General features: G+C 43.2%; 1 protein-coding gene across 3 annotated transcripts; it reads left to right on the forward strand.

Annotated features, from left to right (window-relative positions):
• Window positions 1-257: 257 nt before the first annotated feature.
• Window positions 258-19427, forward strand: ALDH5A1 (aldehyde dehydrogenase 5 family member A1). Of its 3 annotated transcripts, none has more exons than XM_073678854.1 (11): window positions 258-384; window positions 555-852; window positions 3071-3154; window positions 4962-5132; window positions 5858-5974; window positions 6079-6222; window positions 10260-10403; window positions 11471-11629; window positions 11803-11972; window positions 15629-15687; window positions 16100-19427. In XM_073678854.1, the coding sequence occupies exons 2-11, from the start codon at window positions 598-600 to the stop codon at window positions 16303-16305; spliced, it is 1509 nt and encodes a 502-aa protein (XP_073534955.1). In that variant the 5' UTR covers window positions 258-384; window positions 555-597; the 3' UTR covers window positions 16306-19427. The 3 variants fall into 3 exon arrangements, with proteins under 3 accessions (XP_073534955.1, XP_073534954.1, XP_073534957.1); XM_073678853.1 differs by having other exon boundaries at window positions 266-384; window positions 481-852; XM_073678856.1 differs by having other exon boundaries at window positions 283-355.
• Window positions 19428-21008: the final 1581 nt, after the last annotated feature.

The raw sequence follows: 21008 nt of genomic DNA on the forward strand, positions 1-21008 counted from the left end.
TCTTTGGGTCTCTTGCCCATTTCAAGGACATTACAGACTACAACCACCAGAGGGCGACAATAATTCCTTATAGCAGGATCGGAAGGAAAATCTCTTCTGAAGTAAAAGAGAACTGACTTGAATGACTCTAAGGGGCTGAGTCGCAGACGATTGGAAGGGAATGATCAGAGAAGGGCTATGATTGGATGAGGATGACAGGAGAAGGGCGACGATTGGAAGAACGGGATCGCTGGAGAAAGACTATTGGAGAAGAGCACTGACAGGTGACTGATGATTGGTAGGGCGCCTACCGAGGAGTGCTGATTGGATAGAGCTGTTAACACCCCTGTGTCACGGGTCTTGCTCGGTAGGCTCGGTAATTGCTGCACGGTGGCTTGTCCCGGGGTATAGTATATCGGCTCTGCTCTTTTCATTGCAGCAGTGCTCACGGCTCGCTTTACGTCCTGTATTTGCAGCACGGTGACGCTCTTCTCTTTGCAGCTTGTGTGGCTGGTGCTCCTGATGAGTGGCCGCGCCGCCTCCTGTAGATGACTGATTGCTGCTCTGTGTTGCAGTCAGTGACCTCTGTGCAGCGCGCACTGCAGTGACCGGAGGGTGATGTCCGGCATCCTGAGGCTCCCATGTAGGATGGCGTCCGGCTGTGCCTCCGCGCTGCCCGCCTCTCTGCTGCGCTCTGCTGCCTATGTGGGGGGCGCCTGGCTGCAGTCCTCTGACTCCACCACCTTCCCGGTTCTGGATCCGGCCACTGGCACAGAACTGGTCCAGGTCACCGACTGTGGACCCAGAGAATGCAGGGAGGCCGTGAAGGCAGCCGCCAAAGCCTTCCAGTCCTGGAGGGAGGTGTCCAGTAAGGTGAGTCCTGGAGGGAGATGTCGCACGAGCCGGGTGCCCCTCCACCACCCCCCCTTCATTGGACGTACGAGCCGGGTGCCCCTCCACCACCCCCCCTTCATTGGACGTACGAGCCGGGTGCCCCTCCATCCCCCCCCCCCTCTTGGCCGTACAAGACGGCTACCCCTCCATCCCCCACCTCCTTGGCCGTACAAGACGGGTACACCTCCATTTCTCCCCCCCCCATATCCTTGGCCGTACAAGACGGGTACCCCTCCATTCCACCCCCCCTCCTTGGCCGTACGAGCTGGGTACCCCTCCATTCCCCCCCCCCCTCTCTGCCGTGCGAGCTGGGTACCCCTCCATTCCCCTCCCCCCCTCTCTGCCGTACGAGCTGGGTACCCCTCCATTCCCCTCCCCCCCTCTCTGCCGTACGAGCTGGGTACCCCTCCATTTTCCCCCCCCCCTCTCGGCCGTATGAGCTGGGTACCCCTCCATTCCCCCCCCCCCCGGCCGTATGAGCCGGGTACCCATCCATGCCCCCCCTCGGCCATGGCCATACGTGCCGGTGGGTGCCCCCCCATGACCCTTCTCGGCCGTACGTGCCGGCGTGTGCCCCCCCATGACTCCCCTCGGCCGTACGTGCCGGCGGGTGCCCCCCCATGACCCCCCTCGGCCGTACGTGCCGGCGGGTGCCTCTCCTCCCCCTCCCTTACCGGGTACCACTCCATCCCCTTTCCTCGGCCATACAAGCCGGGCACTCCTCTGTCGTCCCCCCCCCGTCCCCCCCCATTCCCAGAACCCAGCCCTCCCCCCTCCCCTCCTTCCCCGGCCGGGCACCATTATTCTGTTATTATTTGAGACCACTCCACACTTCCTCAGTAACACTATACGGACGCCATAGCTCGGAGAATGACAGCCAGACGCCACTTTGCTCTCCTCCTCAGTTAAAGCACCACTGCAAATTTTTATTTTTTCTGTGCACACTGGATTGGTGCTACTAAACTAAGTTCCTTGACTTAATTCTTATATAAATATTAAAAAACTGACTGGCACTTCCAAACAGAAAAAGGCAAGCTGTGAGCCCAACCGCCAATGACAAGAGCTTGATCCTACCTGCCCTTATAGTTGTAAGCTTTTAGCCCGGGAGAGGCATCATGTAAGGTTTAGGGTCCCAAGAAAGAGGTATGCCTTGTCGCTGGCTGTTGGGCTAACAAGAAATGGCCAATTTGTGCGCTAAGTACCTTCATTTTTCACCATGTTTTCTTGATCAGTAATGCTGTTCCAATTTCATATATTCAATGTTTCCATGTTATAGCTTTTCAGAGTGCAGCTTTCATTTGTTATAAATCTTATACATTTCAGCTGCCGTCTTCAGCTCTTCCCAGTGCCGCTCCGGTCCAGCACCGCCATCTTGTGACCGCAACTTCTGACTGACCGGATGTCAGAGGCAACGGTCACAAACTCTCAATGTAAGTATATGAGGGACTCGTTCTGGCTCTCATAGACTTACACATTAATGTAGGCCACTGCAGGTCGCAAGGAAGGACCCCCCAGCTCCCAGGCTGATTCCTGCCGCTAACACTGTTCCCTTCTCCATCAGCAGTACAGTTTCTAGCATCATTCATACTAGCTAACATGGCACTGTGATGGCTGCTGACCCTCTGCTCTGGGTGATCCCTACTCACTCTGTATTGTGCTCTACAACATCTCTCCAGTGCTTCCACATTCCCCTCGGAGCCCGCTCCTAACTGGTACAGATGGCAGTTACTTTCCAAACAAGGCTCCCATAGACTTACATTGAGAGCTTGTGACCGCTACCTCTGAATTCTGGTCGGTGAGGAGTTGCGGTTACAAGATGGCGGCACAGCACTGGGAAGAGCTGAAGATGGCTGGTGAGTATAAGATTTGTGTTAGGGAACTTAGATTAGTAGCACCTCTCCAGCACTGCAATAAAAAAAACTGCTGGAGTGGTGCTTTAATTATTCTTTTTTTATAACTACATATAGAAAAATCTATTCACTGGTCATAAGCAATTTAAAAGAAAAAATTCCAAGCAGATGCAACTAAAGGTACATAAGCATTACGATATCCTTAGCGTACTCTGTGCACACCATCCATCTGCACCTAGTAGGTACACTCTTACCTGTCTCTGATTCTCCTATTCTAACATTGTACCTGTCCGGACATTATTACTGTTATGTTCATCTGTTTCTGCTGCTTCTTCTCATTTCTTTAGGAACGAAGCATCCTCTTACGGAAGTGGTATGACCTGATGATCCAGAATAAAGATGAGCTTGCTCGTATTATTACAGCTGAAAATGTGAGTATCCAGGATAGTGGGATTTACATTCGATTACATTTGCACAATTGTTTCTTAGGTTAACAGCTTAGATGACGTAGGGCAATATTGTTACACATTCATACACATTCATTTTTCCAGCAGGATCATGACCGTCACTTGGTGAGAGTGGGAATATTCTCCCCATTGCTTTGCCTGTTTGTTGGATGTGTCAGTGTATGTGATCTGTGGATCGGGAGGCCTCACGTGCACTTTTGCCTATATATGTACAGTATGTGTAATATATAAATGTGTGTGTGTGTGTATATATATATATATATATATATATATATATATATATATATATATCTATATCTATATCTCTAAATATGTGTGTGTACATGATGACTTGAATGCAGATAGTAGGATAGGTGGGTTAGTGGTGGTGACAGTGCAAGGACAGCCTACTGTATAAAAGTGGAGGAGAGAAGTGAAGAATACTAATAGGTAACCTGAATAAGGGTGAAAAGGGAAGCAGAAGACTTTGGAAACAAGCCAGGGAGAGAGGGGCGAAGGTTAGAATTGCACAGCTTATCTGCAATAAGAATGAGCAGCCAATTGAATATAATAAGTTAATGACTGATAAAAACAGACGTAGACAGTCATAGATAGATAGATGTAGACATGGTGGAAGTGCAGCTGTGATGAGGCTCTGCACAGCAGTAGGGCCTGTAACACTGTAAGAGCTGGAGCATCATCAGGCTTGTATGGACATGCTTCCGCTTCCCGTGATCCGTCCTGCTTGTCTGTAACTGTAGGTAGATTGGTCTTGACAGCAAGTTGCTCTGAAGAGAGACCTAGTGGCCATGACATTAGAGCAATGTTTCACCCCCAAAATTGACATGTTTAGAAATGAGGTATGTTATACTTTTGGCAATGGCTACATGGGCATCAGTTTTCCAGGAGCTATGGACTCCTGACCGACACACACAGTGCACAGTTTATTAATCAAGAGAAAAGAGTGGTTGTATTTGTATTTGCAACTTGTCCTTGTGCGAGTAAAAGGCATCGAAACACAGTGCAAGATCAGTCATATAACAGATACCAGCATTGCCTGATGGACCTATTAATTTATATGCACTTTTTTTTTATTCTGTCAAATGTGATGAAATCTGAGATATAGCCTTTGCCCGAATGTGAACAGAGCATTGTAGAAACCACTAATACTGGAATATTCTGAAAGACCTTTCATCAAATTTTTCATGTTGAGCCGGACATGCAATGTAAATGCGGCTGCAGAGCGGAATAAAACGTCTGTTTTTTAATTTCACCTCTCCATTGTGGAGATATTCGCAATCAAAGTATGTATTGGCATGAGTAACTTTTTTAGTAAGTCCAAATGGGTGTTAACTCATTAGGTGCTAAAATCTCTGCAACAGAGAGGCAAATTTTAAAAAAATATATATATTTCATGTGTACAGCTCCGCATTAGGTAAAAGGTCCTCTTTGTGTTTTCATGGCATTGTTATACTTGTGTCTCCATTAAATAAGCAAAATTAGGCCACGGCCCCACTATCAGTATTCGGTCAGTATTTTATTTCAGGAGTGGGTGATAAATGCAGAATTGCTGACCTGTTTCTATTCTACCTTCTCTCTGATTGTTCCTCACCTGGTTTTGGCTCCCACTCCTGAGAAAAAATACTGACCGAATACCAATAGTGGGGACAAAGCCTTATAGAAATCTCTGGTATGTCCACCTATATTATTTTCATACCATAAGTAGTTCTGATTCTTTTGCCCTTTGTATCTTTTATGTTCTAATAATAATAATTTTTTTTTTCTTTTATAGGGAAAGCCAACTAAAGAAGCTCTTGGAGAAATAGTCTATGCAGCAGGATTCCTTGAGTGGTTTTCAGAGGAGGCACGTCGCATTTATGGAGATGTAATTTCTGTGCCCATGAAGGACCGCCGAGCTGTGGTCCTCAAACAGCCTGTTGGTGTTGCCTCCATTATAACACCAGTGAGTGGTAAACTATGTTTCAGAAACATCTAAGATAATATAACCTGTGTGTTTGATTCTGTTGTTACATCAACTACTTGGATTGAGATAGTATCAGCTGTTCGCGGGCAATCCTAGATGGTTGGCTTTCCTGATGGAATCTGCTGGTTTGGCTGGCTTTAGTCTAATGTGTATGGCTACCTGTAGGCTATGTGCGCGGCCACCTTTAGGCTATGTGCACATGGGGTGGATTTCTGCCAAACACACATGAAGAATTTGTTGTGGATTTGCAGCAGTGCAAAGGGTGAAATTGTCAGTTAATTCTGCACAAAGGATTTACATAGTACGAGAGAAAATGTGCACAGAGAATATATCAGCAGTGTGTGATGAGCTCGTACCGTATTATGGTGCAGATGTCAGAAATGTAAAACTATGTGGATAGTCTGTAGCAAATATGATTTTCCACGTCAGTACGATTACGGCGATACAAATTTGGGTATTATATTTTTTTTTATTTCTTTAAATCGGAAATTTGTTTAAAAAAATGTTTGTTTGCTCGTGTGAGGACCTGTAATGTTTACTTCTTTAAGAGGTTAATCAATTGGAATTTTAAAATAAATTATGGAACAAATGGAATCCATTGTGGTCACATTCAAAGAAGTAGATTGATGGAAAGAGACGTCAACATGGCCATAAAAGCCTTTGTACTTGATCCATCCAGCTGACTCTCTCTTTCTCCTTACCAGTGGAATTTCCCCAGCGCCATGATCACCAGGAAGGTGGGTGCTGCACTGGCTGCGGGCTGTACAGTGGTGGTGAAGCCAGCAGAAGATACCCCACTGTCTGCCCTGGCACTTGCAGAGGTAAATACTTCATGGAAAGGTTTATGATCTGTGTTATGTAATGGCCTTAATAAATGTTTCAGTGCAGTAATGCTGCCCTCCGCCTCTTTGATGTGTTTTTGTAGCTCGCTCACCAGGCGGGGATCCCAGCAGGAGTGTATAACGTTGTGCCTTGTTCCCGGGAGAAGGCTCCAGCGGTTGGAGAAGTTCTCTGCACAGATCCATCTGTAGCTAAAATTTCTTTTACTGGGTCCACTGCAACAGGAAAGGTAAAAAGTAGACTGTCCCTATGTCTGTCATAAAGACACCTGCCATGATTATGTCTTGGACATTAGCAATAAGCAGTATATAAATAGACCAGTATTTACACCGTGCAATTAATTTGATGATTATTCTCCTTTAAAAACAATAGGGGGCACTCTGATTAAAACCTTCCTCTACCCACTTACATTGCATTGATGGCTGCCACATAGTAATCATCATGTAACTTCTTAAAGGGGTTGGTTCACGAAAAACATTTAACATCTATCCACAGATTAATAGATAACTGTATGTTCGCCAAGACTGCCATAAGTAACAAGAACGAGGGTCCGGTGACCTCTGCTGGAATGGAATGGTTATGGCGCAGACACATTACCGCTTCAGTTATTCTGGATTTGCACATGTTGTCGGCTGCTATTATACGGCTAATTGCCTACATGCACATTAATCTGCAGTCACTGATGTCTGTTTAGGCCGGTAATCTACAAGAACTATTGTCAATATGATCTTTCTGTGTGCATAAAGTATCGTGTTATCGTTTGTACTTTTGCTGCCGATAATGATGTTTTTTTTTTTTTCTAAGCCTGCTTAAAAATCACTTCACCCATCGATCAGTTTTACGGGCTCATTCAGTGTTTATTTAAACGGCTCAGTAGTTAAACGCTTGTTCCCCAATTATTTCACGTCTAAATGCAGCTTAGGACTCATTCAGAAAACGGATATCTGACTTCCCTACTTTCATGATCAGTAGGGTCTCTGCTGTTAGACTGCAAGCATTTATACAGTTATTGAAATATAATAACTACTAAAAAGAGCAGCACAGTCCTAATGTTGTGGGTACAATACTTCCATAAGCAACCAGCCGAGAGGCCTCCAAATGTAGAAAGAATAAGAAGCCGCGCTCCAACGGCAGTGAATGGCTTGGAAGCCGCGCTCCAACGGCAGTGAATGGCTTGGAAGCCGCGCTCCAACGGCAGTGAATGGCTTGGCAGCCGCGCTCCAACGGCAGTGAATGGCTTGGCAGCCGCGCTCCAACGGCAGTGAATGGCTTGGAAGCATGCTTGCGAAAGGTTCCAAATGAGGAGCTGAAACGTTGCATGTATCTGTGTGAATAAAGTCCACTTTTGTGACTGGTCTCCATTGGAGTGCTGCTTCCAATCAATTTTTTGTCTTCTTTATTTAAATACATAGAATTTATATTCTTTTTTTTTTTTCGTATGTGCCAACCCCTTTAACTCAGCAGTAATAGCAGATTGCTGGTGTTTCAGTGGGGCCCACTAAGGGTGATTTAGTGTCTCGAGACAACTGGAAAAGGGAATTTTTTTTTTTTATTTTCATCCCTACTAGCCAATTAAAGGGCTTGTCTCAGAACGACCACCTTTACTTCCATTACACATCAGTCTGATAGATCATAAAGGTAACTTAGGTGAAAGTCCAAGCTCGGCATTGCTGCGAATGATGGACACCAGCAGTCGCTGTCCCCTTTCCATGGTCCTGAATAGGAATGCCAAATTCTCTTGAGAGAATTCCTTTGCCTGAAGACATAAATTGTTCGCTACCTGAATAGATATTCTCGCAGTCATGCAATACACCTGCAAATAATGATGAAAATGCAAAGTTTACTGGTTTTGGGCCTTTTTGTTTTTTATTTTGCCTGAGCTGGACATGTCTAATGGAAAATGGTTTCACTTTGTGTCGGATAGAGAAGTGTTGCGCGCAGCATTTTCTGTCCATCACATAGGGTGTGTAGCATCACAGTTGGTTCCTTGGGACACAAAACTGACACAGGACACTATGGGATTGGGTTTACGAGACCGGAAGGGCCAAGCACATGTGACCCGGGTTCAGACCACCGTGTTATAATTGAGTCCAGTCATATTAGCAAACTGCAGATGTGTATTGGGTTTTGCTTTCTATTGTATGAACTATTGTGATCCGCAGCACATTGGCTACAATACGTCCGTGTGAGGTCGGTCACGCGCACACAGCACATGGATCAAAAATGCTCTTCTCTGAACCCCAAGATATTTCGTGCTTCTGAAGTCACAAAATAGGGCAGAATGAAATTTGCTGTTCAATCTCAAATTTTTAAAGGGTTTGTCCAGAATTAGAAAAAATGACACCAATTCATCATTATCTTGAGCCTGATTTTTGCCTAGTTTTGCACCTTTGCACCCAATTCATTATTCTACTTGCACCTTTCTATTTTATGTGCTCGCCTCTTATTTCTTGTTTTTCGCAGACTGTAGCGATTCCAGATGCTTTCCATTGAGTATCAATTGTGACTTTAGAAGGTCACATAATTTGGCGCAACTTCTCTCCAGTCCCTCCTTGGTGTATATTTTAGTACACCAGTATTTTGTCGCCATTTTGCTAAACGTGTAACTGATGTTTAAAATGTTGCAAAAAAAAAGCTCAAGACAGAAAAAAAATACCATAACTCATACCTACTCTCTGGTCCAGGTCAGAAACCGGCAATTTCCCACAGTGCCTGCGCTCGGGGGATTCATAAGTCTGTAGTCACACAGAGTGACTGCAGACTTATTGATTTGGACCAGACAACTCCTTTTAAGGCTTATCTCTGATCATTAGTGATCCATTTTAACCCCTTTCCGACCTGGTCAGTAATAGTATGCACCAGGTTGGAAAGGCTGGTTCAGTGGGGTCTCTGACGTTGACCCCCCCCCCCCCCTACTGAACCGGGCACATCTCAGCTGATTCTTACATCTGACATGTGCCTGCAACAGCCGCGGGTGGAATCGCGATCCACCCGCTGCTCTTAACCAGTTAAATACTGCTGTCAATCTCTGACAGCGGCATTTAACTCATTCTTCCGGGAAGCGCGTCCTGGGCCCCACCCATCGGTGACCCCGTCACCTCATCGCGGGTCACCAATGGGTGGGCATGACAACCCAGGGTCTGCAGCATGCAGCAGACCAATGTGGTTGTCATGTCTCAATTGCTATGAGCGTCACCCAGTGGTCGGCGCTCATAGCAAGTGAGCATTTCTACTGCATACAGGCGATCTGCTCATCGCCTCTGTGTAGCAGAGGCGATCGGACAGCTGCTGCTTCTAGTTTCCTGTGGCAGCAAGCAGTAAGTGTGGAAAAAAAAAAAAAGTTTTTAAAAATATTAAAAAAATATAAAAGTTTACATTACCCCCCTTTTGCCCCATTGAAAATAAAATACTACCAAAAAAACCCACATACACATATTTTTGTATCGCCGCATCCAGAATTGCCCGATCTATCAATATAAAAAAAATTAATCTGGTCAGTAAACGGCGTAACGAGAAAAAAAAATTCTAAACGCCAGAATTAAGTTTTTTTTTTTTTTTTTGGTCGCAATAACGGGCAATCAAAACATAGAATATACCCCAAAATGGTATCAATAAAAACTTCAGCTCGGCACGCAAAAAATAAGCCCTCAACCGGCCCCAGATCCCGAAAAATGGAGATGCTACGGGTCTCGGAAAATGGTGCCATTTTTTTTTTTTTCACCACTTAAATGAAAAAGAACCTGTACATGTTTGTCTACGAACTCGGAATGACCTGGAGAATAATAATGGCAGGTCCGTTTTAGCAATCAGAGAATGTGGTAAAAAAAGAACCCAAAAAACAACTGTGGAATTGCATTTTTTTTGCAAATTCACCGCACTTGGATTTTTTTTCCGTTTTCCAGCACACGATATGGTAAAGCCAGTGATGTTGTTCAAAATCACAACTCGTCCCGCAAAAAGTAAGCCATCACATGGCCATATTGACCGAAAAATAAAAAAGTTCTGGCTCTGAGAAGAAGGGGAGCAAAAACAGAAAAACCCAAGGTCGTTAAGGGGTTAATATAATAAGATCAGTATTGCAAAATGAATCCACTTGTCTGGCGCATCTGGCGTCATAAGTTGTGCATCTGACCTGCTGCACAAAACATGGTAAGATCTGCAAAATGATTCAATCCAAATTTCTGCACATACAGTTTGATATGAGACAGCGCATATCATATAGATGTATTTTTCTTCGTGACTGACGTCGGTCATTCCTATGTGCAGATTCTGCTTCGACATGCAGCGGATTCTGTGAAGAGGGTGTCTATGGAGCTGGGTGGACATGCCCCATTCATCGTTTTCGACAGTGCAGACGTTGACAAAGCTGCTGCTGGAGCTCTTGCTTCGAAATTTCGAAACTCTGGGCAGGTACTAAAGTTATGTAACTTCAGCTGGTTGTATATCTCTGTATAAATAGTGATTAACCCTATGCAAACAAAACTAAAGATTCCTTGTTCTATCCTTCCAATCACATTCATAGTTGAGTCCCTGTCCCGCGGCCCAAGGGTCTGTTCTAGAAGGCAGATGAGCAGGAATACATTAGAATCTGTCATCTTTCACCTACATTTCAGAACGACTGCTCAAACCAAGCACAGGGGCTCAGTGTACACTTAATGTGGCCAAACACTTAAGTGCATATCTCACCCCCTATCTCCTTCTTTAATTGACAGCTCTGGCGTTAGAGCTAGAGAATGGCGGAGATAAGTTGTAGACAAGCAGGTGAGAAGGTGCACTTAAATGTCTGGCCCCGCCATAATGCATTGAGTGCCTGTACTTGGCTTGAACAGTCGTTCTTTGCTGACTGAGTCCATTTTAAATTAAAATGAATGCAAACTATGGAGAACCTGTTACTTGCCACAGGCGAGTTTGAACGAGCATCACAAGCTTGAAACAAAGTTGTTTACCCACAATATTTGAAAGCTGACCGACCTATTTTTGGGGTTTTGCATGAAATGATATCCAATTTGCCTTTTTTTCTGTGTTTTTTTTTTCTTTTCTGTTGTTCTAATACAAAGGAAATAAACATGTGTATAACAAAACATATGTAATTGCATTAATTTTCTGGGAGAAATTCTTCATTTTCTAGAACAATTTCAAGGGTCCCAACACTTTCGGCCATGAATATATAGAAAAGTACCAGATTGACAATATAGCTGCTGCAGCGCTCAACGAAGCCTCGCAGCCCTTTCATCAGCTGATTAGTGAAGTGCTGAGAGTTCGACTCCCCCATTAATTATTCCACACTCAGAAAACTAATAACATAATAAACAATAATAACCATCTATTTCACCATTTCGTACACTGGATGACAAGAGTCATGAGGCAATTAGTCCGATATGTGCTACAATGCTGAATACCTGCGGAGAACCGTGTCTGTGCAGACTCCCTTTAAGCCACAATAGCTGTGTGTTACTGACTATATATCTTCTCTCCAGACTTGTGTATGTACAAACAGATTCCTGGTTCAGAAAGGAATACATGATGCCTTTGTGAAAAAGTTGTCGACACTAATGGGAAAGGAGCTACATATTGGAAATGGATTTGACGAAGGTGTGACCCAGGGACCCCTCATTAATGAGAGAGCTGTGGACAAGGTAATGGTCTACCGGGTAATGTCTTGAATTTATTTGGACACGTGATGTTTGTAGGACTATAGAAAGTGCCCTGACAGTCTTTTGCGCCCGTCTTTTTCTTACTATAGGTATATTTAAAATCTAAATTTTAGATTCTAGAAACAAACACAAGTCTACTATTGATGTAACTGTAGGTGGAGCACCATGTACAAGAAGCCGTGTCTCAAGGAGCTCAAATTGTAGCAGGAGGCAAGCGATCCAGTGTTGGAAAGAACTTCTATGAGCCAACCTTGCTGAGCAGTGTTACCACCCAGATGCTTTGTGCTAGAGAGGAAACCTTTGGACCTCTAGCTCCTGTCATCAAGTAAGAAAGCATTTAATTCTACTTCTTTTTACTTAAGAGACTCTTTGGTGTCCTCAGATTGCAACATATAGAACAATATGGAGAGATCTAGAAATCTGGATAACATCACTTGTCCGTCAAGGTTGCACGGTTTGAGATTCCTGAAGGAAATATATTTTGTTAGAATGGAATAGTCACTTCAATTTAGGTATGTTGGTTACAAGTAAATAGGCATCATTTTGTAGTACTGCTGGCAGCTTGGTGCCACCCTTACCTACTGCTCTGTAACTTTGCTGCCACATATGACTATTTTAATTTAAAAAAAAAACCACAAACTATAATGCTTTTAAATGTGTTATCCTCTTTCAGAAAAACTTTGTCCTTAACTGCAGTTTGTACTAAGAAAAAAATGCTCTTTTACTTGCCTGCTCCGAGGGGGGCCTTCTTCACACGGGCAGAGAGCCTGGCACATTGAACTTTAAAGGGGTATTCCCATCTCCAAGATCCTATCTCAATATATAGTAGGTGCAGTAGTTGTAATAATAATTATATTAGCAAATACCTCCAATTAGAAATGTAGTATAGTTTTTCTGATTTGCTGTCGCTTACCCCATGTACAGGGCATTGCAGTAGCTTAGATATCCATGGGTACGGCCACTAACAACTAACTCACTATTAATGGCTGTAACCATGGATACCTAAACTACTACAATGCCCTGCACATGGGGTAAGCAACATAGCGAATCAGAAGAACTATACTACATTTCTAATTGGAGGTATTTTCTAATATTACACCTACTACATACTAGTATAGGATCATGGAGATGGGAATACCCCTTTAACTATATCCTGTGGGTTGATACATTATTTTATTTTTTTTCTCTTTAAGTCACTTAAAGAGTAACCGCTGTTTTAATTTGTATTCCATAAATCAATAGTACACATGAAAAATAAGCAACTTTATAATATATTTTATCAGAGAAATCTGCTTCTTTCTCCTTCTGGACTGATTACAGATTTCATCAGTGATTTGAGAATTAGTAGTCAGTGATTTCTGTATTCCACTGAGAGAGTCTTATCAATAGCAACTGCCATCTACGTAGATGGAAAAGAGGATGAGCTAGAGGCAGAGCACCTCCCTCCACATAGGTAATGGCAGCTGCTACTATCTCAGTAATGTAACATTCGGTCTTCACGGAATACAGATTTTACCTGTGATTTGAGAATGAAAGATCAGTCCTGTAGAGAAAGAAGCAGATTTCTCTGATAAGATATATTACAAAGTTGCTTATTGTCGTGTCTATTGATTTATGAAATAAAAATTAAAACGACGATTACACTTTAAACATTTTTTTTTCTTTGACAATATTTACTTGTCCCACAAGTCGACTTGAACATGCGATCATTTGCTTACATTGATAACACACTGTACAGTGCATTATCTAACCTGTTAGTGTTTGAGTGACAGTGTATCAGGCCCTGCCCCCAGTGGGATTTGGTAGACCTCCAGTTGCCATAGCACCCTGTTGGCATCCGTGATCAAGCGATCTCCCTTTGCCACACTCCTCTCTTCCTGCTGTCACTACTGACAGTGGCATCTGAGGAATTAAATTGCTAAGATCAGAGCTATGTCTGTACTCTGTACACCAGGGCTGTGGAGTCAGTAAGCCAAACATCCCACTCTTACTCCTCAATTTCCCTGACTCCGATTCCCTCTTACATGGCTCATATTTAAGTGATACATTTACCGTAGTAAAATGGTAACTTGAAGCTTTTCATCACCATAATGATACAATAATCAAGCTATTTACTTTCCTTAGTCCTGTTTTCCTTTTCACTCTAGCAGTTCTGAGATGAGTGCAGGCATTCCTTCCCACTTCCTTTTCCTCTGATCTATTACAGGACGAGCTTCACTACTGAGCATGTACATAAAGTGCTGCACACATTAATCTCAACTAAAAGCCTAGATCCTTAGATCAGGAACAGAACAGACATTTCATAATTTTCCCAAATTCTTATGAAAAAAATATTCACATTGTGCACTGTACTACAGTACCAATTTATTGGATATTGTCGGAGTTGGTCCATTTTATTCTGACTCGACAACTCCACCAAAATGGACACCGATTCCACAGCTCTGCTTGACATAGCTGTGTGCCTACGATGCGTTTAAGCGTTTCCGCAGCGGCAAAAACGCTGCAGAAACGCTTAAAAAAAACGCATGGTAGAAGGCCTGCCATGTCCCCCAATGATAATCCGCATGTGCTGTGCACATGCTGCGGAAATTTCCGCTGCGGGTTATCATTGTGGAAAAAATTGCCGCCATTGACTTTGATTGGAACGCTTGGATTCCGCATCACTGGATCTGTACATGCGAAATCCAAACGTTTCAATGTGCGGATGGTACCCTGGTCTGGAGGAAAGGAGACTCTCCTCTGGACCTGGGTACCATAGAGCCTGTAAAAAAAAGAATAAAATAAATGATATTTACCTTCTGATGGCCCCCGGTCTCCTTGTCTTCGCTTGCCGGCAGATCGCGGTGGACTGAAGGACCTGCTCTGACGTCATAGTCATGTGACGGCAGGTCCTTCAGTGTAGTGTACCGCGAGCTGCCTGCAATCCAGGACGGAGCGAATAAAGACTCCGGGGGCCATCAGAAGGTAAGTATAGACTTATTTTTTTATTTTTTACCATTCTTTAAGGTCACAGTTTGCATGGATTTATATTTGTGACCAAGTTGACAAGCACTTTCCAAGTTGATGCTAAAATCACTTGGAAAGCGCTTGACAACCCGCATGTGGAAATGCATGTGAAGAACGCTTCACATCCGCAAGTCCCTGGCAGGAAAAACGCATGTACAATCCGCGTGTGTTTTTTCTGCCAGGGAGATGCAGAAACGCTCAGGAAAAAATCCGGAGCATTTCTGCATCGTGGGCACATAGCCTTAAAGTTGCGTCATTTGTGGGAAGTACTGTAGTTAAGGTCTGTCATGGCAAGCCCTGGTAAGCCATAACCGCTCTTTAATTCCCTCATGGCAGTTCTGCCTTAATATATTTGTCCTGGAACAGAGCAGACATTGCCATTACTTGGGTCTTTTCTATTTCCAGGCACATCTATTTCAAGCCTTTTTTTTCTTTAGAGCCATAAACTGTGTGCTGATTTAATTGACCAAAATTGTACATGCCAGTCTTAATGAAGGCATCGCTCGAGTAGGGTGCGCTTAATCTATTGAAGCACATGCCACTGAATGCATTTTCTGCACCTTTACACCTGTCGTATACCTCAGCCAAAAATTTTACTCCAGTCAGAGTGAAATAAATTTTTGGCAAAGTTTACACCACCAAAGTGGCAAAAAATTTTGATGAATTGGACGGACGGGCTTTGCTATGCCTCGTCCTGGCAATGGTCCACCCATTTTGGCGAAGTTGGCCAGGACTAGCGTAAAAATGCTAAAGTCTCAACTTCAAACTTTCCGAGACTTGAAGGTATTTTATGCAATCAAGCTGGTGAAAACACTGGCATGAATCAGAGCCTGTAGCACCATAAATGTGGAAAATCTCCTTAAGTGAAAATAGCTGATATGTCTGTCAATTGCTTAGGGTAACAGATGTAGACTGTTATCTGTGATAAAAATGTAATTTATCTTCTTTTTTTTTTTTCTTTTTTTTTATTACTAGGTTTGACACTGAAGAGGAAGCAGTTGCGATTGCAAATTCAGCCAATGTAGGCTTAGCAGGTATGGTATCGCTCACAGTAAGAGTTTTGATGTAGGTATTGATAGATATAGTTATATTCTACATCTACACTGATTAGTCTTTCTATTTATTTTTATATTTAATATACTATTAAAGTTTGGTGGCCATTATAGTGCAGCTGGAGGACCTTTACATGAGGGTTTTCATAGATTATACAGTGGAAGGATGCAGTGAAGGACCGAGACAGAAAAGGGCCCCTGTGCATGATCATTATATGGGCCCTGTGCAGGCCAATAGTTCTGCTTTAACAGAAGCTGCTTTGGAGGTGTTAGTGGAGACCCCCTTTCCTCTTGGCCCCTGTGCGGCTGCACCAATGATATCCCCACTCCTGGAACTATGTATATGATACGATGCTGATCTTGACACATAAAACATGTTTGTATGTCTTTGCAGGTTACTTCTATTCCCAGGACCCCGCACAAATATGGAGAGTGGCTGAGCGTCTAGAAGTTGGTATGGTGGGGGTTAATGAAGGATTGTTGTCATCTGTTGAGTGCCCATTTGGTGGAGTGAAACAGTCAGGCCTTGGAAGAGAAGGATCCAAATATGGCATTGATGAGTATTTAGAAACTAAATACGTTTGCTTTGGAGGTCTCTAACAAGATGTGACCATTCTAGACAACATATCATTGTGCCACATGGAAACCTAGTGATACATCTGACTCCTAAATCTGACTGCACGCCATTTATGTATTAATAGATATTGATTTTACCTCATATGATCTCTGAGAAGCCAAGCTCTAGTTTCTACAAGAAGCAACACCTCTTTTTCCAGTGCAATATATAAGGTTTATTGACTGCAATGGTATTTAACCTGATTGAGAGGTTTCATGAGTCTGTAAATTAACAGAATTTCTAGTAATTAACTCTAATCTCTAAACCCATCTTATCTGGAATAGACTTGCATACTGTGAAAACTGCTCATCACTTCAAATTTGATGTTAACACTAATGCTCAGCATTAAACAATATATTGTTTTATGTGCTATTTCTTGACAGGAAGAAACTTATCACGAGCAGGAGGCAGGGGAGATATGGTGACATCACATAGAATACCTTGAGACTCTGCAGTGTGAGGAGCCAGCATTATTTGGTGACATCTACCACTGCTGCTATCCGATAAGACTTAGAGCAGAACAAATGCAATGTTGTGTTATTCTGTCCTAAGCCTTTGTAAAGTCTGAGGCATTATGGGTACTGACTTATTGCTTTAGGGGAACCATATTAGATGGGAAGAAGGAATCGAAGTGGCAAACAGCCCATAAATAGTACATCAACTAAAACAGGCATATACAAGACCTATTCAAAAGCATGTATAATAGTATATGTTGCAGTGCCTAATGGGTAAAACAAATTTGCTGGAGTTCTGCTTTAAGTGATAAAATTGTGTCTGCCACTGGCTGCCACTAAAGTAATACATTAGAACAGGGTGCCCTAAGCCAGTGGTCGGCAAACTTTTTTGCACCAGGGACCGGCTTTAAGCAAGACCAGTTTTCAATGGCCCGGTGGGGGCGGGGCTTTGGTCATATGTGGGTGGGGTTATGGAGGGGTGGAGCTTAGTGCATACTTATCATATAATTATGACATTTATAATGAGAATGTGATTCAACTTACCATAGGTTCAGAATGAGTGGGAGCACCAGGCTTGTTTCCCTGGATCAGTGGGAGCACTGGGCTTGTTTTCCTGCAACAAGACGGTCCCATCTAGGTCCCATCTGATGATGATGACCACTACTGCTGCTACTGGACACAGCCACTGCTGCTATGAATTTTCACTGTTATTTGCTTTTTTCACTTTAACCAGAAAATCTGCTGCTGGGCTGCACGACACCAGAACACAGCTACAGGAGTCATAAGGGTGGGACACCTGACGTCATATCTAGCTGCCCATTAGCATCCAGAGCCCCTCCCCCTCCAGCTAGCAGGAGGGGAAGGAGCGCTGGACACACATGACCTGCTTATCCCTGCTCCTGCCTGAGCACATTCTGCGAGTAGGGCCGCATGGCTAATTATCTATTCACTGCCAGTCCCTCCTCCTCTTTTCTTATAGGCTACTGATCACATGCTGGCTTTCTCCCTGCTGATCCTCTACAACTGTCAGCGGCGCCGCGGACCGGCTGAAAAACCCCAACGGCCCGGTCCTGGTCCGAGGGCAGAGGTCCCCAACCGCCGGTCCGAAGCGACCTGGCTCCCCAAAGGCGCATAAGAATTACTAAAATATACAGCAAAGTATATACACAAATCTAATGTTCAAATTTGAAAGGGAATGTCAGGCCCTCCAACACTGTTAAAATGCCCAGTCAGAGTGGGATCCGATTTTTCTCGGAGCTGGAGAGAAAAAATAAAATTCTCTCCCTTCTCCATGCAGTCAGTCTGTGGAAATCAGACCACACTCGTATAACATCCAAGTGAGGTCCAATTTTTTTTTCAAGTACCCAAAGACTTGAATAAGTGAGTGCCATCCGATTTTAAGAGGCAAATCGTGCATGCTGCGGTTCCTCCCCCTCTCAGACCACTCGTTCCGAGGAAAATCAGACATGTACCCAGACTAGCCATACTTCTGCATATTCCTATTTTATTTTATTTTTTTTTACAAAAGTGCTCCTGAATGTCTAAATTTAATGTGCCAAATACTTGTGTTCTTTAAAGAGAATCTGTCACCAGGTTATTCTGCCCTATTTGAGATCAGCCCCCCCTGCTGCCAAAACTCCAAGGGCGCAGACAGTGGTGAGGAGTCAGTACAGGAGCGGAGGAGAGAGGGCTCATACTATCAGTCTTTGGTATTTTACATTACAGGAAGCATTTGGAGTCTATTTTTCCAATCTTCGAAAAGTGGAAACCCCTTTAATGCCTTTTGTAATACAAAAAAAAACTATCAAATACTTGTTGCCGAAAAAGTGTGCACTGGTTTAAAGAAAAGCAAATTTAAAAAGAATAGTGTAGTGACATGCTCAACATGGAGATGTTATTGAGGATATAATGTATAGACCTAAAAAGACTATATTTACCCCGAAACAATAGAAATTCCCACCAGGCAGATTTATGTGGCCCTTTCTAGTCACTGGTACATGGCCGCCGGGGTACAGTCGACATCTGACAGTCAACAAAAGTCAGCCAGCTGCTTGGCAATCGTGGACGGTGAAGCAGCTCACTGTTATGGCTGACATTGGAAAATGCAAAGCTGAACCTCATTGTCTGACACATTGGAGTACTGCAACGTGCGGTAAACGGAGCGCCCTCCATTGCCTAATATTATATTCATATGACTGTCTTCCCCGTGCCTACAATATGTACAGGTGTATGGGTATGTAATGCTGTATATCTTCTATACATAGGATCCTCATTGGAACTGTTGGGGTTTATTATAGCTAATACAAGCACAATATTTAAGGTCCTTTTTTGTACTGATATAATGGTCACTGAGAATATAGGTCTATAGAGACTCTTCTTCAATGAGTTTGTATGTTCTCCCCGTATTTTCTTGGGTTTCCTCTGGGTACTCCGTTTTCCTCCCACATTCCAATTAAAATACCAATGGAGAATTTCGATTTTGAGCCCCAATGGGGACAGTGATGAAAAAATGTATGCTACGGAATATGTTAGCGCTATATCAGCAAACATTATAAATGTATAATGGTTTATTAATGAATTCTTGAACTGACCTTTTTTGGTACTTGTAATGTCTTCTAATGTGATCATGGTTAATAAATAGTTTACTGATATCTATGATTTTATTGTATTTATTTCTCCATATTTGAATGTGCTTTTTGAAGAAATATGGCATTGTTCGAATGGTGGCTGTATAAAATGATTACCGAAGATGAGGTCTTCAGAATTCATAATATTGCTATTGCGCTTGGGAGCCAACTACAAATTAAGTAAATCTGGTAATGTGCATCTCTGTAATGAGGGGTGTTGACTAATGACATCAACACCCTATATAAGGTGTGCTTAATTATTAGGCAACTTCCTTTCCTTTGGCAAAATGGGTCAGAAGAGAGATTTGACGGGCTCTGAAAAGTCCAAAATTGTGAGATGTCTTGCAGAGGGATGCAGCAGTCTTGAAATTTCCAAACTTTTGAAGCGTGATCACCGAACAATCAAGCGTTTCATGGCAAATAGCCAATAGGGTTGCAAGAAGCGTGTTGGCCAAAAAAGGCGCAAAATAACTGCCCATGAATTGAGGAAAATCAAGCGTGAAGCTGCCAAGATGCCATTCGCCACCAGTTTTGCCAAATTTCAGAGCTGCAACGTTACTGGAGTATCAAAAAGCACAAGGTGTGCGATACTCAGGGACATGGCCAAGGTAAGGAAGGCTGAAAAACGACCACCTTTGAACAAGAAACATGAGATAAAACGTCAAGAATGGGCCAAGAAATATCTTAAGACTGATTTTCAAAGATTTTATGGACTGATTAAATGAGAGTGACTCTTGATGGGCCAGAGGCTGGATCAGTAAAGGGCAGAAAGCTCCACACCGACTCAGACGCCAGCAAGGTGGAGGTGGGGTACTGGTATGGGCTGGTATCATGAACTTGTGGGACCTTTTCGCGTTGAGGATGGAGTGAAGCTCAACTCCCAGACCTACTGCCAGTTTCTGGAAGACAACTTCTTCAAGCAGTGGTACAGGAAGAAGTCGGTATCGTTCAAGAAAAACATGATTTTCATGCAGGACAATGCTCCATCACATGCATCCAACTACTCCACAGCGTGGCTGGCCAGTAAAGGTCTAAAAGAAGAAAAAATAATGACATGGCCCCCTTGTTCACCTGATCTGAACCCCATAGAGAACCTGTGGTCCATCATAAAATGTGATATCTACAGGGAGGGAAAACAGTACACCTCTCGGAACAGTGTCTGGGAGGCTGTGGTGGCTGCTGTACGCAATGTTGATCGAAAACAGATCAAGCAACTGACAGAATCTATGGATGGAAGGCTGTTGAGTGTCATCATAAAGAAAGGTGGCTATATTGATCACTAATTTTTTTTGTTTTTGCATGTCAGAAATGTTTATTTCTAAATTTTGTGCACGGATATTGGTTTACCTGGTGAAAATAAACAAGTGAGATGGGATTATATTTGGCTTTTATTAAGTTGCCTAATAATTCTGCACAGTAATAGTTACCTGCACAAACAGATATCCTCCTAAGATAGCCAAATCTAAAAAAAAAACACTCCAACTTCCAAAAATATTAAGCTTGGATATTTATGAGTCTTTTGGGTTGATTGAGAACATAGTTCTTGATCAATAATAAATATAATCCTCTAAAATACAACTTGCCTAATCTGCACACAGTGTGTGT

The sequence above is a fragment of the Phyllobates terribilis genome, unplaced genomic scaffold, assembly GCF_046119375.1.
Source record: "Phyllobates terribilis strain yellow unplaced genomic scaffold, ASM4611937v1 Scaffold_4__5_contigs__length_816908805, whole genome shotgun sequence".
In the NCBI taxonomy this organism is placed as follows: Eukaryota; Metazoa; Chordata; class Amphibia; order Anura; family Dendrobatidae; genus Phyllobates; species Phyllobates terribilis.